The 24067-nt window shown below is 40.1% G+C and overlaps 1 protein-coding gene across 2 annotated transcripts in view; it reads left to right on the top strand.

Moving 5' to 3' along the window:
- The window catches only part of LOC139975515 (intermembrane lipid transfer protein VPS13D-like), a 68299-nt gene that overhangs the window by 21663 nt on the left and 22569 nt on the right, over positions 1 to 24067 (top strand). For both annotated transcript variants that reach the window (XM_071983501.1, XM_071983500.1), the window contains 25 exons: positions 9 to 1900; positions 2485 to 2665; positions 3427 to 3682; positions 4464 to 4644; positions 5127 to 5496; positions 6228 to 6451; positions 6626 to 6704; positions 10562 to 10716; positions 11401 to 11632; positions 12306 to 12539; positions 13017 to 13156; positions 13880 to 13978; positions 14465 to 14701; positions 15361 to 15535; positions 15897 to 16081; positions 16495 to 16694; positions 17932 to 18002; positions 18551 to 18656; positions 18878 to 18970; positions 19943 to 20195; positions 20784 to 20934; positions 21780 to 21975; positions 22327 to 22519; positions 22955 to 23140; positions 23558 to 23721. In XM_071983501.1, coding sequence (XP_071839602.1) covers positions 9 to 1900; positions 2485 to 2665; positions 3427 to 3682; positions 4464 to 4644; positions 5127 to 5496; positions 6228 to 6451; positions 6626 to 6704; positions 10562 to 10716; positions 11401 to 11632; positions 12306 to 12539; positions 13017 to 13156; positions 13880 to 13978; positions 14465 to 14701; positions 15361 to 15535; positions 15897 to 16081; positions 16495 to 16694; positions 17932 to 18002; positions 18551 to 18656; positions 18878 to 18970; positions 19943 to 20195; positions 20784 to 20934; positions 21780 to 21975; positions 22327 to 22519; positions 22955 to 23140; positions 23558 to 23721 — 6253 coding nt within the window. The remainder of the gene's footprint in view (positions 1 to 8; positions 1901 to 2484; positions 2666 to 3426; positions 3683 to 4463; positions 4645 to 5126; positions 5497 to 6227; positions 6452 to 6625; positions 6705 to 10561; positions 10717 to 11400; positions 11633 to 12305; positions 12540 to 13016; positions 13157 to 13879; positions 13979 to 14464; positions 14702 to 15360; positions 15536 to 15896; positions 16082 to 16494; positions 16695 to 17931; positions 18003 to 18550; positions 18657 to 18877; positions 18971 to 19942; positions 20196 to 20783; positions 20935 to 21779; positions 21976 to 22326; positions 22520 to 22954; positions 23141 to 23557; positions 23722 to 24067) is intronic.

Here is a 24067-nt window from a genome sequence, read left to right as displayed (position 1 = left end):
CATTGCAGGTGGCTCTCAGTGGGTGAAAGGTCATCTCGGTGGATTGCAATTACTGGACGTCACCCCCGAGGGCAACAAGTACCAAAAGATATTCAGCGTCGGGCAGGACTCGGACCACGAAGCCAGAACTCCGTCTCCTCGCTACGGGGGCGGGTCGCAAAAGACTTTCGACCTTTATCAGATTGCTCTGCAGATGGCCAACAGCGCCGATGGAGAAAACTTAGAGGAGGATCTGAGAGCCTGTAACTTTCATTGGACCAAAAATGCAAACTGTGGCGTAGAAGACGAATCAGTGCTGGCATTTGATTCGTCCGCCGAGTTGATGAACCAGAGCGTGTACAAAGACAAGAACTTATTGGACGTCCGATTTGCGTCGCTATGCTACACGCACGTCCCAAGATTTCTAGACGCTCTCACAAAGTGTTTCGACGAATTTCAGAGTTCGGTGACACACCTGGCTGGATCTATACAAAAAGTTGCCAGTGCAGCAGCGAAGGACTTCATCAGACCGGAGTTGAAATCGGAAATTTCTCTCACTCCAAGCGTCTTCGATACGATGTTGGAAAGTCCGAATGTCGGAGGTCAGGTAATCGGTCGGGATCTGACCGACACCGTGTCGACAGAGAAGGAAGTAGATTGGCAGTTTGAAATCTTCATGCAGAGTCCCGTCATCATCGTCCCCAGGTCCCCGCAAAGTTCGGAGTTACTCGTCGGTCGCCTGGGCAACATCAAAGTCGAAAAGAAAGCGCCTTCTCTACAGGCGTCCAGTTCTTGGTCGATGTTTTCCACTCCTCTGAGACCCGTCAACGGGGGCGATCGGAGTCAGTTTTTGGTCAACATCACCGACATGAATCTATTCTCTTTTAATTCCGAGGACTTTAAGCAGGCTTTCCAAGGCGGATACAGGAGTCAGGCTCCACCACTACACTCTAACAATTACTTTGGAACAGAAATTCTTCACAACTCTTCGATAGAGTTTGTACTCAACAGAGGCAGGAAACATTTCAGTGACACCAGTCTCCTTGAGGAGCAGGAGGAAGAGGATGGGAAGGAACCCCTGATATCTGGAAGAGTTCTCCATCCTCTTCGGGTAGTTTTGTCCAAACACATTTACGAACAGGTCCTAGAGACCGTCGATAACCTGACGTACCAACAACCTCTAGGAAGACAAGAAAGCCGAGAGTCAAGTCCTGCAGAGCGAAAAAGAGCAGAGCAACTCTTTTCCTCGAAAGAGATGGATTCTGAAAGTCAATTTGACATCGAAACCAAAGACGACGATGTCGAGACCGAAACGACCGAATCGGCGACCGTGATTTCGGTCCAGTTCGATCTCCCCAAACTGGAGATCGAGCTGCGGGGCGACCTCAGCGATGGAGAGCAGGGCCTAGTGACGGTCAGTTTTCAGAACTTCCACGTCGACTTTGAAAAGCCGACAAGTTTCACAACGTCCATCATGTTGAGCCTTGAGAGTCTAAGGATAGAGGACCTGTTGCAAAGTAAACAGAGGGTGCAACATAAGTACATCGTAATCTCTCACGATGGGAAAGGCGACCCCATCGTGTCGTCTCCTAAAATGTTTCATTCGACCTCCTGTCCTTCCATGGTCGAACTACAACAGTTCTCCCAATTTAAGCCGTCTTCTCTACCGAGCGACCTGGACCAGCCTCTCCACCCGCAGTACCAACTTCCTCCGACCTTTAGACCTTTCGTCAAAAGTCACGCCGCCACCGCCGCCACCGGATATCCCTCCACGCCTCCGCCATCTTTGGATATATCCATGGAAGACATCGTGGCGGACAAGGAGAAAGACACTTTTGTACCGAAACCGGAAGCTTTGGTTTACATCCGAGCCCTCTTTGTGGATGAGAATTGTCCGGAGTTTGAGTCAAAGTACCAGAAGGTATGATCGTACATATGTATATAAAGTGAAATCAGTTATGATATGGAGAGAGTGATTATTTTGGTTGCCCTCCCTAGACATCTTTAATATTCACAAGTTTAAGTATACATACTGCATGCTTCTTGAAGATATTAGGATTGACGGTTAAGAATTGTCTGGTGATCTGATATTTGGTAAATATATTGTTCGGCAACCAAACCTGTGTATGGGGTAGTATGGAGTACGACCCCATGGAGAATGTGGACAACCTTAATGAAAAAGTCCAGATTGTCATAATGGAGAGAACATATTACATTTATAAGCTAATTTTTGGGAAATTGACCCTAATTTCTAGGATTGAACTTGAGCAGTTTGGAAGAATATAAACAAAATTCCTATCCTTGGAACTTAATCCAATCATTGAGTTGCACTTTCTTCAAAGTCCTTAGCGATAACACGTCAGTTTTCTCTTTTACTATATTACTCACAAGTTGTGCACACAATAGTTAAAGTCCTCAGAGGTAACATGCATGTTTCTCTTTACTATATTATTCACATATTGTGCACACAATGGATAAAGTCTAATTGAATTCCTTTCCCGTCAGGTTCACCACTCGGTCGATGTGGACTTTAACGCTCTGGATATAACGATCAACCAACAGACATGGGTGGTATTGTTAGATTTCTTGGGCATCGGTACGGCAGTGAAGAGCGAAAGGAAATCCGAAACTTCTGCCAAGGAATCTACGACAGAGTCTTTGGTCAAGACGGATCAACTTGTAGCAGGTGAGAGTATTTTGCTCAAGTTTGCTTGGTGACGCATAGCTTCTCTTATGGCTAAAATCACTAGATATATGCTCCCTGCTGATCCATCATAACTGAAAATTGACTGAGGACCACATTGTTTTTTCCTATTATTCAAATCTACGTACAGTAACTCTCTTACAATACCCTGTAACAATAGAATTCTTCCGAGGACGTGGTGATTCTTATCAAGTGACTTCTGAGGACTTGGATTTCCATTGTTCAAGTCCTCAGTTTGATTGCAAAAACAAGTACACGTACACGTACATACTCATACTTTTATCAACATTTCTCATGACAGGGAGGAAGGGTAGCGTGAGATTCCATTCAAACTGTTGCTTACAGATAAAGATTTTTTTCCCCTCCTTTACCCATATCACAACCCACCCTAAAACCTTGGCAACCCAGTTTTGGGTTGATATGCGCAGTTTGGTGAAGCATGGTTCTACATCACATGCATCGTCCATGTGTACATCATACACACATGTCCCCATGTAAAGTTTATATACGCGTTTAGGCCTTAGTATAGATTGCCTGGTGCCAAGTACTTTGTGTTGTGTTGTAAATGCAAACACATTCAAAAACGACCCACTTGTTTGGGTTTGTCAAAAGTGAATTAATTTATCCAGTATCACATCACAAATTGAGGTTGATGTGTCAATTCGTATGGAAAAAATGTAGACACTAAGCTATGCCCTGGTGAAGGTTTGTCATCCTTCTTCTACGATAAATTATTTTGACAGGTGAGCAGAGAGAGAAGACCACCGAGATGAGGATTCAGATGGCATCCCTGTCTCTCATCCTCAACAAACCAGAGTACGAACTGGCCAAGGCAAACGTCTCCGTGGTAACGGCTCACGTTGTCTTGCAGGATGGCAACATGGACGTGTCTGGCAAGCTCGGGAAGATCTCCCTCCTTGATCTCACACCTCACGGTAAACTCTATCCAGAGAGGTTCTTCACAAAGGGGGAAGAGGCAGTGAGCTTTGATTTTTTCAAGTAAGTTTAAGAGAGGAATTTTCCTTTGATTACTTCTCCCACCATCTAGATCTCCTTCAGCTATATACTCTTCTTTTGTTTGCTTCTTCGAAGCCATATATTCTAACAAGGTTTTGTCACATTCACTTCATATTATCCTGTTTAGAATTCTACTGTCAGGCTTTCTGACATCATAAAGCTTTCTTCAAGTTCTGTGGTTCTGTGATACAGTGATTCCACTGTATTAAAATGATTGATACCTTTTCATGTTTATATTATGTAACTTGAGTGTATAGAACTATTTTAGGCAAATGTTATGCAATTATAGCCCATCCACACACCTTCCTACCCTCCCCCCTCTCAAAAGAAGAAGGAAACAAGACATTTTGTGACACTTTGTATGTTGGAATGAAGTAGCACTAAACTTTGTATTAAACAAGTACAGATGTGAAACAGCAAAGGTGGACAAAATCTTTCCAAAATGTTGCTTTGGGTCCCTTTCTCTCCCACTCATTCAGGCATTATTTAATAAAAATTGTAGAAATGTGGTACTTTGTGTAGCATTTTATCTGCCACAGGGGTCAGTCTGCTGCAACACACAGAGGAAAAATGTAGACGTTTCCATTGGCAATTTAGGTTCTATGTTGATGTACCTAGACAATGATCTGCTTAAAAAAAATATCAGAAGACTTTGCCCAAGTCAGGAGACTTCCCCTGCCCAACCCCCCCCCCCCCCCACACCGTCTCCTTTGAAGTATTCACTTGTAAAGGTCTTTGATCTACCTCGTCTCACCCCAAACAGATACGGTAGGCCAGATCTTCTACTGAAGAGAGAGTTTGACATGAGCGTCAAACTCAGAATGTCCTCTGTCCGTTACATCCATACGGCGAGATTTCAGAACGAGGTGGTAGCATTCTTCCAGCAGTTTAGCCAGCTTCAGGATATGCTGGGCCAGATAAGGGCTTCTACAGCCGGTAGAGAGGTGAGTCACTATTATCAAGAAGAAGCATATTACATATAGTTGGGCCATCTACCAGCGATTTTATTCAGACTCTCCCTCCTTGAACAAGGGTCTTTGTCTTCATTGCCTCTCTTCTCCCAGGTGCATTAATGGGGACCTGCGGGATAACTTGTAAATATTGTTGCATATGCTGGTTTTTAACTGCACCCTATAGGAAGTCCTCCAGGGGAAAATTAGATTTTGTGCATTCTAGCACCCAGGGAGCAACTGTTTGAATTGTGCACACTTGGGTGTGTGGGGGGTGTGACAAGTCACCAAAAGACCAGGGCTTAAATGTTGTAAAAGTCATGTGAGTAGGCCTTGATACAAGACTGTAAAACCTCACTACTCATTTACTTACGAGTCAGTTTGTTTATTACCAATTTCTTTTTTTCAGTAAAAAAAAAAAATTGGCTTTATTAACCTGTCTTGCAAAAGATTCACGAACGTTGTTCATCTTTCAGGTGCAAGAAGGTCCAAAGAATGCAGCTCGCATCAAGTTGGACGTCCAGGCGGGATCTCCTGTCATTCTGGCCCCGATCAGCTCTCGGTCCAAGGAACTCCTGGTCATCAACCTCGGGAATCTAACCTTGACCAATTGCTTCCTCTCCGCCGGTTCCAAGGGCACCATCTCTAAATTCAGCTCCATGGTCTCCCCCAGAGGTGAAAGGTCACTCAAGAGTGAATCGACAGACTCCGTTAATAAGGCAGAGCCGAGGAAGAACGTGGTCTACCAGTCCCCTCCTCCGGGACTCGCCGGTCCGCTGCTGGAGGAACTGCCAGTGTCACCATCGATAAGAGGCCGAGGAAACTTAGATCTGACTGGCTTAAAAGGTTTGTTTTCATTCATTTGAAGGGTTTGATAAAGCATGTCGGCTTTGTATTTACAAAAAGTTTCACTGGGTTTTTTGTTTTTACAATTTGCAATGGCCTTGCAGATTTTTCTTTTCTTTCCTTTTTTGGCATGTATCTCAGCATGTGGTATATGCTACAGAACACACATTGACTGTCTTCCATTTAAATCTCAAAGGCCTTATTTACAAGGGGAAATTTACTGTTTTTGTGGGGAGGGGGGGGGGGGAGGAGCAGAGAACCACAGTAGAGAAAAATACCACAATATTGTGGCAAGTTTCACCTGTTATTAAAAGAAATAGAACCAGTTGTGATGAAATCTAAAAGAAAAAGGCTGGAATGGGATTCCTATCAGTGACCTCCCGATTAAATTAAATCATTTCATTAGAACTGAGCTATCTTTCCTGCAGCATTTGCATATTATCTCAATTTTTCATTTTGTCATGTTTCTGATACATGTGCGTCTACGTAGACATTCATAGTAAATCGTTTGATCTACCCTGTTCAATAATGAAACGAGCCATTGGTGAAATTTAAGCTTCTCAATAGCTCTTTCATCCATGAAATGTGCTAGAAAAATGTCTAAGAATTATTTCTAGACAAGCACCTTGTGTGCCAGTGATCAGCTTTGCCTCACTTTTTTTTATCATTTAGATTTTTTCTTAATCATAAGGCAAACATATATCGAAATGTTATAATTTATTTTCTTACAGTGAACAACGGACGGACGGAAGTAAGTCAGTCAAAAAGTCAACCTGACCTGAACAAGACAAAGTCTCCCAGCGATGATCCGCTGGATCACGTCTGTCTGTTGGATTGCATCAACATTGACTTGGTCGACATGGATCTCTTCTCAAGCCACAGGATCGAACACAACGACTTTGATCCTAGAGAAACCACCGCTCTGATCTTCCCGTCTTTCGTGGTAGTGAGAAAGGTAATATTTGAATAAAATAATTAATTTAATAAAGGTAATTTACAAACTGCATGGTTAAAATTTATGAAAAGTGCAGAATATGTCAAAGTTCAAATGTTCCTTTTGTTTCATCCAGGCAAAATTACATTTGGCTACAAAAATGACAATCAATTTCTCCTTTCATTTTTATTTTAGGGTTTCAAGTTATTGGAACAGACCTGTATGCTGAAGCTTCAAGTGGAGAGGAACCTAGCGTCGGCCATAAGTAGAGCTGGTAATCACGGAACTTTCTCTAACTTTTTACGATTTTTCCTTTTTTCTTGAAAATTAGTCATTAATTAGTAGTGTTACTTTTCATCAACCATAATTCATTGGGATTCAAAGCCTGCTTGAGCTGTCAATGTGATGACTGCAATGTGATGATATAATATAAGATATATAATATATTACATATAATATATTATATATGATGTATACATATGTCATAAAATATATTATAGATAGATAGATAGATGGTTTATTCAGCCACATGCATAAAAATACAATGGAAATTGTTCAAAACACAAGAGCTCTAAAACAGACATGAAATTGAAACGCAAAACGATGAAACACATATAAAAAGTGATATTGCATGAGTAATAAATACCGGTAGGCTAACGACAATAGTATAAAAATATTGCGATAAAAGTGACGATGTAAAAAAGTACGAATGATAAGAAATATGTACGGCAAGAACCATAAAATGTATACTTGTACGATAAACAGAGCGCTAAGTCAATAAAACAGAATTCAGAACAAATAAGACATAAGATACAGGGAGTGATAAATAAGTTAGCGACTATGATGCGCATTGAAAATCTTCACTGCAGATGGATAAAAACTGTTGGTAAAACGCTTCGAACCTCTAAAAGCTAGTAATCTATTTCCTGAGGGAAGGACATTAAAATGCACAAATGCTGGGTGGGAATGGTCTTTCATAATACAGTCTACACGCCTCAGTGCTCGCTCCTGATATAGTGAATGGAGGGACGGTAGACTAGTGCCAATTATACGCTCAGCACTCCTGATACTGACTGAAGTTTCCCTAGATCCCTCTGACTCACACGACTAAACCAGACTAAAATGTTTGTAGTTAAAATACTCTCTATAATTGCACGATAGAAATTCACTCAAATAAAATCACTAACACCATAAGATTTGAGAGTCCGTAAAAAGAATAGTCTCTGACGTCCCTTCTTCAATATTTCATGTGAATTTTCATTCCAAGACAAATTGTCCATAATGAATGTGCCTAATAATTTAAATGTGTGCACCTGCTCTACAGCAGAACCATTTATGATCAGAGGGTCCTTTGTATTTTTGTTCCGCCTAAAGTCCACAATCAGTTCCTTGGTTTTGTTCACATTAAGAGTTAAGTTGTTATCGTGGCACCAGTTCACCAGAAGCTTTACCTCATCACGGTAGTGGCTTTCATCGTCATCTGTGATCAGGCCAGTCACTGTGGTGTCGTCTGCAAATTTGATGATCCGCGAGTTTGGGTGGACGGCTGCACAATCATGTGTGAACAGGGAGTACAGCAGTGGCGAAAGTACACACCCCTGTGGGGTGCCCGTGTTGAGAACGACAGCCGCTGAATAATTGTTACCGACCCTCACAGTCTGTTTGCGTTCCAGAAGGAAATCCAGGATCCAATTACAAATTGAAGGAGGGAATTTCAAATGTTCCAATAATTTAAAATGTAACTGTGAAGGAATAATAGTGTTGAAAGCTGAGCTATAATCGGGCGTAGGAACACTTCCTCTCCAGGTGAGCCAGGGTCCCATGTAACCATATAGAAATAGCGTCTTCAACCGATCTGTTCGTGCGATAGGCGAATTGCGAGCGATCAAAACCTTCGGGTAAAAGTGATTTGATAAAAGAAAGGATAAAACGTTCAAATGTTTTCATCGGTACAGATGTAAGCGCGACCGGTCGATAGTCGTTCAAGCCAGATACGTTGCCCTTCTTTGGGATGGGTACTATGGTGGCATCTTTGAATGACCGGGGTACTTCTGACGTGCTCAGCGACCAATTGAATATGTCAGTGTAGACGCCAGCGAGTTGTGCGGCGCATATTTTGAGCAGTTTTGGAGTGATGCCATCGGGTCCTGGTGCTTTCCATTCGTTGAGTCGTTTGAAATTGTTTCTCACCGAGGTCACATCGATGACAAATGGCGCAGTGACATCTGTGTTGTTGGCTGGAGATGGTTGGCTGTTATTATCTTTGTCAAACCGCGTATAAAATTCGTTCAGCTTGTCTGGCAGCTCTGCGTCATCACTATCCGCTGACCTCTTCACCCCTTTGTAGTTGGTAATCTCCCCGATGTTCGCCCATGCTTCTCCCGGGTTTACAGTATCAAACTTTTGCTCAATCAGTTCCTTTTGTGCTCTTTTCGCGTTCCTAATGGCTCTCCTGAGGTCAGACTTGGCGTGGTGGTATCTATCTGGATCAGTGGTCTTAGTCCGATAAGCTTCATCCTTGGCCTTTATTTTTGCTTTGACAGCTTTGTCACACCACGGTTTGTTGTTTGGGTATTGTATGACAGTCTTAGTTGGTATACAAATGTCCTGGCAGAACTTGATGTAGGCAGTCACCGTATTTGTGAATGAATGCAAATCATTATCCTCTTGGAACAAATCCCATTTCGTGTCATCAAAACAATCCTGTAGTTTATCGATCGCTTCCCGAGTCCATACTTTGACCGTTCTTTTCACTGGCTTCGTTATCTTCAACTCTTGTTTGTAAATAGGGATAAGTAGCACTGTGTTGTGATCAGAGTTACCGATACCAGCTCGCGGGACTGACTTGTATACATTCTTTACTTTACAGTAACAGTGATCTAGGATGTTGTTGCCGCGAGTGGGACATGTCACATGCTGCTTCAATTCGGGCATTGAGTTCCTCAGATTAGCGTGATTAAAATCCCCCACAACAATAGACAACGTGTTTGGGTCGGAGTTCTCACAATTAGAAATCATCCCTCGCAGGCTTTCTGTTGCTATGGTTGCATCGGCGCGAGGATGTATGTAAACCGCTATCAGAGTCACTGATGAAAACTCACGGGGGATGTAGAACGGCCTGCACTTGATCATGATATGTTCCATATCCGGGGTGGTTCCTTGGGAAATTATCCTTACGTCCTTACACCAATTATTGTTGATGAGGAAGCAAACTCCACCGCCCTGAGACTTCCCCGTAATCTGTCGATCCCGATCATGTCGATAGATTGTGAACCCCGGTGGTTGCAATATACAGTCAGGGTGATCTGTGGTGAGCCAGGTTTCAGTTAAACAAAACACATTGCAGTCGGCATAATCACGGAAGTTTGCGATTCTCGAAAATAACTCACCCGTCTTGTTGAAAAGTCTCTGCACGTTCACTAAGATAATACTAGGTACTGGAGTGTTCTGATGTCTGCGACGAAGTTTTACTAGTTTGCCACCTCTCCTGCCCCGCTTTCGTGTAGGCCTAACGTTAGGCTTAGGCTCATTCCAAGGGGCATCGGTTGGCCAGTCCACAGAAAATTGACTTTCGTTGAGTCCGAAACCGTCGGGTTGCGAGAAAGGATCCTGGCGTAATCGTAATAAATCCTCTCTGGAATATTGCAGGAAAGTGGACGATACAGATGAAATGACGACATGAAATAACATTAAAAACAGGAGAGCTCTAGTGACCGTGTCGCTCTTGATCAGCGCCATCGATTTCTATATATATATGTGATGTATATATATATATATGATATATGTTGTTTAATATATTATATATGATGTTTAAGATATAATATATGATGTTTAACATATCATATATGATGTTTAATATAGTATGTACAATATGTAATATACGATATAGTATAAATGATATGTAACATAATATATATGATATATATGACATAATATATATTATATAATTGGTCAATTGAAAAAAGAACTGGGTTAAAATAGACAGAACAAAGGGTAGTATGATGAAAGGCTGCAGGAGATGTACTGTGCAGAAAGGCATAACTTTATAATGGAGGTTAATCGGAATAGTATTTTCATAAGTTTGGTTTATAAACATATGTATTTGTTTGTTTATTTTCTATGTTTCCTTAGTTCCTGATATGAGTATCGCCGGTAAGCTCTCTAGTGTGCACTGTTGTGTGGACGTACCTCAATATCAGCTGATCCGAGGCATGTTGGAACACAACCTCGGAGAACCACTCGAAGAATTCCAGAATGTACCCAAGCCTGAAAACCCTGTGAATCAGGTGAGAAAGATGTACACAAAATAAAAGACATTGATTCTTTTTCATTGTTTTACAACTTTTAACCATCCGTTTGTGCCTACTATACAAAATCTCCTGCCATGCAAAGATAAATTTGACATGTATTTGCATATAGCCTAACGTTCAGCCGCCAACACTATCCCTCCAGAAGTATGTAGACCTAGTCTAATCTGCATAACAGTACAGGAAAATTGTTCAGCTAATTAGCTTACTGCATCAATTTGAGCAAGAAGAAAGTTTTACAGCATCTAGCAGAAAAGAAAAGTGTTCCCATGAAATGAATGAATCGTGTGATAACTTGTGTAAATTTGGTATCGAAAAAAAACCAACAGACCATGAAAAAGTGGGAATTTTGCTCAGGTAGAATCAAGGGAAAGGTAATGTCACATAAACATCAATATTTGCAGGCATTCTTTGAACAATATACCTTGACAAATCACTTTACTTCTTTGATAACATTTTTATTATAGTCAAATTCAGAAAATATATATAACAAGAAGTGTTTCTCACTTTAAAACAAGTATTTACAATACTGAATTTGAATTGGGAGGAACCCAAACATTGGCAAGTTATGGTGAAATTTTGTGGTCTTCTTTTACATTGTTTGACCAGGTCGTATGTTTGCCTTCAATGTTAATTTCATTATTATTTCACTGTCAATTTTAGACCGTCCTCAGTGGTCAAGTGTGGACTTGCATCTGTATGAATATTGACCTAACCAATGTGACCCTAGAAATCTGTGATGTCATCAAAGTGGAGGACCTCCACAAGCAGAAGAAGTCAATTGCTCAGTTCAACTTCAACGAATCCCAGTTTTCTTTTGAAAGTTTTTCCAACGACTCCATAACGGTGGATCTGGTGTCACATGCGATAAGAGCTCATGATACCAGGCACACAGGTATTTCAAAGATGATAATTCAGACATTTTCTATACACATGAGATATATATCTTTATTAATATGGATTTGTCTGCCCATTTATTAAACAAGTTTTTCACATTTTCGTTCGTCGCTGCTGAATATGCTGACTTCACATGATTCAATATTTGAAAATTTGGTCAGACGCTGGGGTACAACCTTGTCGATTAGATGGAAACATTACAAATGGTGGTCCCAGGGGCAGGAATGGGGTAAAAAAATTGATGCCCCTGAAGTTGAAGTTTTTCACATTTTCGTTCGTCGCTGCGAAATAAGCTGACTTCACCTGATTCAATATTTGAGAATGTGGTCAGATGCTGGGGTACAACCTTGTCGATTAGATGGAAACATTACAAATGGTGGTCCCAGGGGCAGGAATGGGGTAAAAAAACGTTGCCCTTGTCTTGTAATCTGCTGGAATTTTTGTGGAATAGAGTTGTTCATTAAATGAGATACTCAATTAGAAAAGTACAGGTTTTGTTTAAATGAGCTACAATACGAATACCTAACAGACATATGCAATATTGTCAAATGAGCATGTCGGCAAAGTAATTAAATTTAATTAATTTGGAAATGTTTCTTATTTCATCTTGTCATATTATAGCAATTTTTTTTTTTCCCCTTCTTCTTGTTCTTCTTGTAAATAATTAAAAGGCACCGATAAAACAAGAGGGCCTCAGAAGAATGTTTTCCAGGAGGTGTTCACCCCGACGAAGCATCACAGCCGGAATTTGAATCCCCTCCAGTTGGAACTCCACTACAACTCCAACGCGGAGCACATGAAAGGGACGGTCTTGCTGAACAACATGAGGGTCATCTGTGTCATGGACTTGATGTTGGCCGTCAAGGATTTCCTGTTAGATTATGATAGCCAAAGCTTCAGGACAGGTAAAGAGAGCAGATCTCAGATTCATTTTTTTTTTTTTTTTTTTTGTGGTCCCGTTTTTTTTGTTTTTTTTTACTAATTCTAGTTGGTAGTAATGCAAACTTGAAATGAAATTTTCAAGACATCAAATAAATGGTATTGATGTCAAAACAATGCAACTATATATATACAGGGGGTCCTGTGATAGCATACCCCTGTACACCATCATAGAAAAATATAAATGGAATTCCTCTGGAACATGAGGAAGAAATGGTGAATTTTGTTAATCTCAAGACATGTCCAATGAGTGAAAAGCTTAAGTTTATAGAAAAAGTTAACTCAGAGCATAATGGCAAGGAATCATCGGATATTTGGTGCAAAATTCTTCAAGAAACTGTTGAAAGCTTGGATGTATGTTGGTTTCGCTCGTTAAAACACTAAATTTCCAAATACGGAAGTTGCAATGAGTTATCCATACATATCGATCTTGTAATCTGCAGAGGCGACCAGCAGCAAGAATTCCGAAGCCTCTCACTCAAAGTCAACGTCATCTACCCTCGGACCAGAAGGAGGCAAGACCAATGTGCCAGTTGCCGTGGGAACAGGGATCGTTACCAAGAGAGTGATCAGAGATGATGAAGTCAGTGACTTTTACTCTTTGCAAAAATATCTAAATATTTAAGTGATGTTGACTTAGTTGTTTCCAAACAGCCAATTACAGTTGGTCACTGGTTTTTGAAGTAAATTTTACCAAAAAACATTGATTATTGATCCAAAATACGATAGGAATAGATCAAAGCAAGATGTGGTGTTTCAGCTTTTATCAATCAAAGATTTATGATTAGCTGTTAATTAACGATTTCCATTGGAGTTTGACAAAGACTGACACCCAGCATTCTTGTGTCTTTATTAATCATGATGAAAGCCTAAATTGAACCCTGATACAACTATTACCAAATTCAGTGAATTTATTTGAATTTAAACTGGAAGAGTTAAGTCACTGAGCCCGCATTATAATGAAATTATGATATTGTAAAATCTTCATATTCAGTTATAGCAATCAAAGATTTAGAAAAAGTCAAATATTTCCAGACTTGTCAAGCTTCTTTCAGTGTTATTTATTTATTTATTTATATGTATTTCATCAGTTGAACAAGAGAATTGCCTTAGAATTAAAAACCAAAAAATGCAAAACAGACTGGAAAATTGTCAGCAATTATCCTGAGGTTGCTGGTTTTATTCTCATTCTAACCAAAAACTTTCTAGTGTTCTCCAAATTAAATGATACCATGGATGTAAGTTATAAAAAATTAAAAAAAAAGATTTAGCTGTAATTAATCTTCTCATCTTCATTCTGTTGTAGGGAGAGAAGAACCAAGAATTCCGTATCAACATAACGGAGACGGAATTTGTCATCATGGAGAACAATGCATTATTTGACTCGGCAGCTGTAATCCTGAAGGTGAGTAAATTATCCCGTTTCCAAAAATCACTTCTTTTCTTTGACTGTTTGTGCAAACATAATTTGCTACTTTCAAAACATGATTCTGCAATACCATATTATATTTATTTATAGATCAACAGGTTCTTTGCCAAAATATATATATATGTATACTATACTATACTATACCTCACCTCACTACACTACACTATAACTATACTATAACTATACTAGACTGTAGTATACTATAACTATACTATACTATATCTGTACTAGACTGTACTGTACTATACTATAAGCTACTGTACTATACTATTTTGTACTTTACTATAAACTATATGGTACTATACTATACTAGTATACTTTACTGTGCTTATCCATAGTATACCATACTATACCATACGAATTGAGCTGTATTGTCCACATTGGCATCCATATTATAATTCTCTATGGGATTTTTATTCATGACTATTATTTTATGGTTCATTGTTTTTGTTTTTCTTCTAGTTTACATGTGCTGTCTTGGTCTACATGCCCCAGTCAAAAGAGAATCCCTTCTTCTGCAGTCTGGAGGGTCTCGAGACTTTCTCATGCTTCATGAACAATGAGCAGGAGACCGCCCTCTCTATCATCGACCCAGCCACCATCAACTTCCAGTTAAAGGGGAGTCCCTCGCATCTGAACCAGAAGAAGGTGATGAGAGGGGGTCTATCTGATGTCATGGATGGTCACTCCATCTTGGAGGTACGTATCATGTTGAGGTACAAATGTAGAACAGAATAAACGGTGGGTGTGGTGAACCTCTCCCCCACCTTACACCTCCTCCCACACCTCCCTTCCTCATGTATGAGCAGTTGAACATTCTCACAATTTTAATTAAGTGATGGTACCATAAATTTAGAGGAATGTGCCATTCCCATATTCCTCTTGTAGGAGGCAGTTCACCCTCCTTCCTCACCCCACCTCCCTCCCTCATCCCCTGCCCATCTCCCCTCCCATCCATCTCCCCTCCCATCCATCTCCCGTACTAAACAATAATAAAAATTTTAAAAGCCCAAAACGCATATAGTCCAAAACAAATTCAGAAGTATGTAAATAGTAAAATAGATTTAATCATAGTCAATGTTTAAATATAAATAAGTATGAGAAAGTATAGTACAGTAAGACAATTATTGTAAAAGCCTAAAACAGATAGTAATAAACACCCAATACTAAACGATAATAAATAGAACCCTAAACGTAGTAAAAAATAATAATAATAAAAAAATTATATCTGAAATGTGTTGTTTTAACATTGTCTTTTACAACTTAATACACATTTCTTCATGACATGTTTCCTTGGTTATTTCCCTTTCATCCACCACCTCTTTATCCTTCACTTTCTCTTTGCCCTTCAAATACAGGTCCACACAGAAGCTCTGAATATCCGGGTCTCTTACCACGACACCCAACTCTTCTTGGGAATCATGAACTCGTTACCAGAGCAGCTGAAGCAGGTGTCGGTGAACGCCATCGAGAAGGAGCTACAAAGTGCAATAGAGAGGACCTCTCCTCAGGATAAATACAAACAGAAGCAGCGTGAGTATGAATACAAACAAACACATGAGTATGCACGGTATTGGATATGAAATTTAAAGAACAAACAAACTGAAGTTTCAACTATGTCATTAGTATATAGCTGTGTAAGACAAACTGGATGCAATGCAAAGGTATCGATGAAGGCAGCGACATTTATCGATAAAATATGAAAATATGCAACGTAAGGCTTTATGTGAAAATGAAAGAGACTGCAGCAGCGTGAAAATTCCATTCGGCAAGGACGGATTTAATATCAAACACTAGCAAATTAGAAATTAAATATGATAAAGTGTGGACATATTGAGTATCAGGTTTCCAATTTTTTTTTTTAATTAATGTACTATGTTTTATTTTCTTGTAGTCAAGAGGCTAATGGAGCTTGGTTTCAAATTAGAGGACTGTCAGAGGGCTCTGTCGGAGAGTAATTATCACTTGGACGAAGCTGGCAGCTGGCTTCTAATCCATGCCCAGCCAACAGTCAAATACACTCCAACTCACAAGGAAGAAGAATACGATGACAAGAAACTGGAGATAGCTGGCGTTGAAGTAAGTCAACTCGCACGACCAAGTTTTGATCGATGCCTGCAAACAATCTTTGAGGCCGATTTATTCATTCTAAATCTGAGATTGATGTAAGAGGTAGGTGGGTTATATTTAAGTTTAAAGATGGTGTAAGGGATATTAAAGTTGTGAGCCAAACCAAAGGTGAGAGTAATGTGACATCTACATGTGTAGGATCAAATTGCTTGACCCACGTTATTGATAGTTTGTGTATAAGTTCATAGCCACAGACAGTACATTTAGGGATAATCTTGAGATTATTTTCTCTTTTTCGTACTTGCTTTAACTTGTGAGCAGCTTGTTCTTGTATGCAGTTTTACAATTAATATATCAAGGAAAATGCATATCACCCCCTGCTCCACACCTGTGTAAGTTTATCGATTCTCTTCCTCCTTCAGGTCCGAGCCGCCTCTTTCAGTATCTGCCTCATCGATGATTGCGGCGACTCTGACGTGCCCCTCTTAGAACTCTCTCTCCAGAATTTGGACATTTTCCAGAAGCTGTTACAAAATCTGGAAGGTCGCGCTTACGGCGTCCTATCAGGAGACTATTACAACAGAGCCATATCTGGCTGGGAACCGTTCATAGAGCCGTGGAGGTGAGTCTCTCGCCAAGAGAGTAATAAGTGTTGTCCAAGAGGGGTTGTCATCAAGCTGTTCTAGTTAGATTCTTTCCAGTGGGCTTAGAGATTTCCGTTTATCATGCATGGATGATACCGTGACTGTCTTAGATAACAGATCATAACATATTACCAATACCTGTTACCCTTCAGGTCGTAGGTATACTAGTTTGTATCGTGTGCATTTAGAGTTGGTTTGTTATTATTTGGGACCAGGGAAATATGGAAACCTTCTAAAAGGTACTCAAGCCATAAACTGATGTAGAAGTGAACTCAAAGAGTTTGATTTAGGCTGTACATTAAAACGAGATCATAGTATGTTGGGTTTCTATGTAGTAAATCCCACTAAATTTATCTACAAAGCAAAATCTACCCTATAGCAGTAACCATTTTCTTATAGTGCCTTTCTGCTAGGACATGCTAAGAGTAACATAGTAATGAAGTCAGTGAATAAATTTATTCGGTATCGCATTGCATAATGCTAATGCAAAACGGTCAAGTTGAAATTCAAGTGCAGAGATGCATAGCAGTTTTGTTTTTTAACGCAGGAGTTTTAGTTTGTTATAAGAGACAAAATTAATAACGTTCAAAAGTGCTACACAAAAAAATGAAAAATAAATGATTACCTGGAAATGATTATTTACTTACTGATTAAAGTTTGGCTCTTCAAAGAATGTGACAGGATTACCACACCAACTCAGCAGAGAAGCATAGCTTTGATATGTTACCATGACAACATGGTCACCATGACTACATGGACACCATGGCTACATGATCCCAAACAATTCACCAGATCTCGATAAAGTTAATTGAAAGTGAAATTATTATTCATTGACTTGTTCCTGTGGTGGTTACTCTTTGTGCTCGATGTTTGCTATCCTGAGTAGCCGGTTCATAAAACTGCCGGTAACTCCAAATATGGTACTGTCAGAAGTGGTTCAGTGGCGTCCATGTATAGAAAACAATAATAAATATTAATAATTGGTCTCGAAGGAGGTCATTTAACAATGCCAAGCAGCTGCATATGCATTAGGGGTACATTTTACAGTTAAGTGGCAGGCCAATTAGTACCTACGTTCAATTTATACTCTTATTACTATTTGGAAGACCACTTTTAGAGGGGGGAAAAAAGTCCACTGTGGATTGTCCCTTGGTGAAATAGCCCATCCTACTTTCTACAATCTCAATTTTGCTCTATGATTACCTCTAATCTCAGATGTAATGTCGAATGGCTACAGCAAGAGGAGAGGAAAATGTACCCAGAAAAACTCTTCATCCAGATGAAAGGTAAAGTCACCTTGTAATGTATATGTATGTTATGTAATCAATATGTATGTTATATTATCAATATGTTTGTTATGTAATATATATGTATGGTTATGTAATATATATGTATGTTATGTAATCTATGTATCTTAACTAGGAACGTAAGGGGCGAAGCCGGGGGCAGCATCTTGGGTCACAGCATAGGCCTTTTCTAAGCAGTTTGAGAATACCAATTAAATTACCTTTACTTTTTGTAAGGAAAGTTGCCAGGTCCCCAGGGGTTTGTCCATCAACTTTCCAATTTCCCTATGATTCAATTAAGGTAGAAGCCAGAGAGAGCACAAGATTGATCATTTTAATATATAGTCACTTTTCTGTCATCTCTACTTTTCTTTGAGAGGCTGGAAAATGGGAGAGGGGGCAGACATGTCTATAAATATGGTGAGCACTTCGTATTGAAGCTGTCAGTTACTTTTAAACTTACAAATTTATCTGTATCTACGGCACTTGATTTACTCTGATACGGGGAAAATATTTTTCTTTTGTCTTGGTTTTTTTCCCCTCAATAGTCGACGATTGTTTGAACATCAACATCACCAGAGAGATGCTGGATTTGTACACCAATACTAAAAACAGCTGGACTGAAGACTACTACAAGTCTCGGGCAAAAGACAGGTAAAGAACGATTCATGTCTTCTTTTTATGTTTTATCTTGAATGATTTATTCTCATTAACTGCTGCCGCACCCCCTCCCCCATCCCTCAAGTTGGGGAAGTTTAAATTCTTTCAGAAATTACTTGACATGATTTTAAGACATGTTTCATGGTCTTCAGTGTTACAAGCAGGTGTATCTTCTTTAAGCAACTAATTTCTTGTAAATTTAATCTCTATTGCAGCTCACTGAAAAGGTCTCCATTTGTTCCGTTTGCATTGAGAAATCTCACCGGCTGCAGACTCTGGTTTGCTACCGTAACGACAGCACCTAATAGGTAAATACTTTTATGTTGTTTGTTGTTTTGTTGATTATTCTTTTTTCTTTGAAAGGGCTGGGATAGCTCAGCATAATATATACACTCCTGAGGTAGCCTGGGTTGATACACTCCTGAGGTAGCCTGGGTTGATACACTCCTGAGGTAGCCTGGGTTGCATACACTCCTGAGGTAGCCTGGGTTGCTACACTCCTGAGGTAGCCTGGGTTGATACACTCCTGAGATAGCCTGAGTTGATACACTCCTGAGGTACCCTGGGTTGATACACTCCTGAGGTAGCCTGGGTTGATACACTCCTGAGGTAGCCTGGGTTGATACACGCCTGAGGTAGCCTGGGTTGAATACCCACTGCTCCAGACACATCCTCTTTACCTCCTTCAGTATGTGTTCCCAAATTCACCAGCACATTCTATTTCATCCTGCACTTGTGTGATCAGTTTCAAGTTTGGAATCATAACCTGGGTTATAAATATCACTACTAACTTTTCCTTGAGATTTTGTGTATGTCATCAGAGATTGACCTAGTTATCCTGGGGTAATCATTATGGAAGTGTTATTCAGTTCGTTCTCTTCCCCTCCCCCTCCCTCCTACCTGACTACAGTCCCCCTCCTACCTGACCAGTTCCCCCCTACCTGACCACAGTCCCCCCTCCTTCCTGACCACAGTTTCGGATATACTTCTATATGGTTCTTACTATCGAAGGGTTATCATGCTCATTGCTGTTTTGCATCACCTGGGTCGTGTCAATCTTTCCACATAGTTCATAGAGTCTCTTCCAAAATCAGACTCTTGAATGAATTAGTTCGTTTTGACTTTCGCAGTTAATGAATTTGTATCATGAAATTGCTTGTTTCTCTTTTTAAACTTTGTCGATAGGAACCAGTCCATTGTTCAATTTGTGCCAAAATTGAGCCAATCAAACTGCTTTGCAATTCTAATTTCAATCTTTTGCCTGGGTTTTTTATTTACAGAGTCATTGAAAGTCCTCAGTCTCCCAGATCTCAGAGTCCTTTCGGGAGTTGGGAAGAGGTGATGCCCAATGCGGTCTGTCCGTTCTCCTTTGAGGGACGAGGCAAACAGCGCCACGGCCAAACGCACGAAGTCTTGGCGCACCAGTTAGTGGTCAGAGTGCAGGGTTGGGAGCAACTCCAACCGGTCTCTGTCGACAAAGTGGGCACCTACTTCAGAGAGGTTCGTCCGCAGAAAAGCCAAATTGACATCGCGGTGAGTAGATAATTTGAGAATGCGAAATGATGTGTTTTTTTAATCTACGTCGATACATTTGTTTGGTTGCTATTCGATATCAAAGTTTTCATTTCAGATGCTGACTTTAAAAATGAAACATCTTGATGTCTTCCAACCATACAAAATAGCATCTGGGCAATGAAATGTTGGGAGTCCAATTAAATTTATCTTTCATTCACTTGGTTAACAGGAAAATAAGCTTTGGTTTTTTTGTAACAAAAAAAAAGAAGAAAATGCAGAGTTTAAATTATCACCGTCATCATGGTTATGATCACATGGCAATAGTTCTGATATAGGAACTGGGAATGAGATCATGTTTGTTTGGTGTTTGCTGCTTAGGCTTATTTTCCTTACAAAGTATTTAACATCCAGCTAAACTATAATCCATGTGTCATGATCATATGGCTGCACACTTTTTGTGAGCTTCAAGAAAAGTGAGAGAATGTGATCAGATAGATGAAATTATGTGTAATTTTTGTTTTACTTTTAAAAGATGTTCTCCTGTGTGAATTTCATTAGGATACTATTGATCTTTAATGAAATTATCTGAACTTTAAATTTCGACAGTATAATGAGACTAAACCGGCAAGAATCGTGTTTGTGGTCACTCTAGAGGGCAGTGCTCGCAAACTCATCACCGTCCATTCGGCTTTGACTGTTGTGAGTCGCCTGAGTGAACCAGCAGAGCTTCAACTGATGAACCCAGATAACACAGCGAGTGAGTTAACATGAAATCTGAACAGAAACCCCTGCTGAGAGATTTTTTGTAGTTGATTGAATTTATTTGGTTGATGTTTAGGTATATTATGTTGAAAAGTGGGTAGTGCATCTGTCCCTCATACATTGAAAACATGGGAAAATGGATAGAGTGCCTGTCCCACATACATGAAAAACGTGGAATAGGGGATAGTGTTCCTGCCCCACATACATTGAAAACATGGAAATATGGATAGTGTGTCTGTCCCACATATATTGAAAGCTGGAAAAGTTGATAGTGTGCCTGCCCTACATACATTGAAGACATGGACTATTGGTAGTGGTCCTGATCCACATGCATTGAAAACATGGAATAGGGGATAGTGTGTCTGTCCCACATACATTGAAGACACAGATTAGTGCATTGATAGTGCAATGATATATAATTCCTGACTCAAATGTAGTGGAGACAAGTAGTCATGTGTTGCGAGATTCTCCAAGGTTCACTTTGTACATGGAGATAGCAGCTGAAGTTTCTGTCCCACTTTAATTGAATTCGTGGTATACTGAATATAGCCAACCCACATGTACCGAAGACATGGAATTGGGGTTAAATTGCCTCAACTACATGTCCGGAAGACAAGTTTGATTGCGTATCTGTAGTGATATGTGACTCACCCATTGTTGGTTGTGGTCAGAATATCTTCTGTCAGCTGTATTCCAATATTGCATACATCATTGTGAATATTCATAGAGACTAGCCCTTAAATCATGGAATCCTCAAATCCTTTCTTTTTCCACATTTCTGTGTTAACCTCAACTTCTCTCTTACAGACGGTTTTATTTTTCGTCTTCTTCATCCTACAGATAAACTAACGCTTCCTCTTCTCGACCCTGGCGGTAGTTTGCCCATACCACTACAACTGACTAATTGGGACATATTTGTACGACCTTACAGCTGGGGGTCAGAATACTGCACCAAGCCTCTAGCCTGGAGGGCTGTTGACACCCCTGGAGAATCACAGACCATGCTCATGGAATGTAAATTTGGAGAAAACTTCAAGTAAGTGCAGAATTATATCAAATCAAACTTGTTAACCGTTTATACAAAGCACGTCACTGGGTACAAACCTTGCTTTCTTCGTAACATTAGACATTAGATATATGCCGTTGTAAAGAAGTATAACGGTGCACGTTATCAATTATGGCCCAATGGATTTGTCGTAAGTGGGTTGCATATTGTAAGATACTTTTGAAACTGACCGTACCACTACATTCCCAACGTGTATTAAACAAGATAATTTGTGTGCAAAATTAATATTTCAGAATAGTAGGGTCACAGCATCAGGTGACGAATCTTCCTTTACCCTTCTCTGTATTGATCTTCTCTGTTCACTTTTGCTGCATTTTTCAGATTTTGTGCGTTCATAAAACACCAACACTTCCCAGCCAGCAGGAACAATAAGAAGGAGGAGTTACAACCGGGTCACACAATAACCCTGATTCCTCCAGTAGTCCTTACTAATCTTCTACCTGTAGATTTGACCTTTGACCACAGAGGTGCCAAAGGAGAGATCAAACCAGGAAAAGACCAACCACTGTACAAGGTAAAACCAACCCCCACCCCATCCCCTCCTTCTGTAATTTGTATTTTGTCTACTGCCTTTAAAATCAATGCTGCTGGCATAAAAAATTGTGAGACCCTCTATCTTGGATATTTAGGTTTCTCTGGGGTTGTGTGTCTTTTTTTTCTGTTTTGCATATCAGTTACATTTTCTGTTAACATTATTCCTTGTAAGCTACCCTCTCCCTTCTTAGTATCAAATCTTTCCTCTTTAAACAGGAACTCCCCCCCCCCACCCCTTCAAAATAATAAAGTTAACTTGGTTAAAGTACTTAATGTAACTGCTAAAAGCAAATGTCAGCTTTTTAAATGATCTTTGTGCCCGCTGGTTATTTGGTTTATATTCTAACGAATACATCAAATCTGTTCTGTTTTTTCTTTTCTTTTTGCTTTAATCTCTTGTTTAATTTCATTGCAGGCTGACCTAAACCATGCCTTGGATATTAGCTTCTCTTTTGAAAACTTTACAAACTGTGTGTCACATCTCAGCGTGCCCGGAAAATTCATGCAAGATTCATATGCGAGGATCACGATGAAAGATGATCAAGGCCGTAGACTCCATCTGATGGCCAGAATAGAGTGCAGGGCTGGACGATGTCTCAAGGTACGTTACCATCTTGAACCAAGCCTCCAGACTGACCGTTGTCAGTTGCTCCCTCTCCCCCCCATCTACGCCCCTACTGTACAATAGAACACGGTGGGCACAGTTGGTTGTGTGTTACATGATTACAGTGGTGCATTGTGGCAATGGTGTAGTAATATGCTTAACAACCCCTCAGCTTTTTGTCTTCCAAAAACCAAGACCTCATGAATAGTTTGCACGCCACATGAAGAAAATCAAAGGATAAAGCGATTCTGGTGAATTATTTATTTTGTGAATATTGAACATATTTTTTTATATTTTTTTTGAAAGAATTGCTCGAATTTTCATTATTTCTAGTTTTGATCTAGTTTCAGACATTCCATGCTCTGTTTATTCACAACCCTCTTTCTCCAATCCTTTTTTGTTTTTTCTTTCCAGATTTGCATCTCAGCGTTCTATTGGTTTCTCAACCTGTCCGGGCTGCCTCTGATATTCAGACAAGAAGGAGAGGATGAGACCGCAGCAGGGCAGTCGGAGGACCACGAGGTCGCCCGGTCCGTGGCCCCTCTCATGTTCTCCTACGTGTCCCAAGATTCTCAGTGGTGAGTGATGCGGCCGTCTTCAAGTCTTCTTTGGACCCGATGAACGAACGGAGGAAATTTTTGTGATTCCAAATGTCATGGTTGATGTAACATGACTGTATGTGGCAGATATCGGGACATTGGCAGAGTTCTAGAAGTCCCTTTAAAATTTAAACTCTAGATATTGCATTCTGAGTCAGATTTAGACTATAAATTAGGTCTATAAGTAGGTATAAATGCAAGATTTATGCTTAATAAGTACTTTTACATTTTCAGGCAAGGTTGTAAAAGGATGTACACAGGCCCACATGCCCTCTGGATCCGGGTGTGTAACCTAATACCCCTTATATAGCAGTGTGTCAGCAAG

The sequence above is a fragment of the Apostichopus japonicus genome, chromosome 11 (genome assembly GCF_037975245.1).
Source record: "Apostichopus japonicus isolate 1M-3 chromosome 11, ASM3797524v1, whole genome shotgun sequence".
NCBI classification, from domain to species: Eukaryota; Metazoa; Echinodermata; class Holothuroidea; order Aspidochirotida; family Stichopodidae; genus Apostichopus; species Apostichopus japonicus.
The sequence above is the reverse complement of the archived record's forward strand: the minus strand, read 5'-3'. Positions and strand labels throughout refer to the sequence as shown.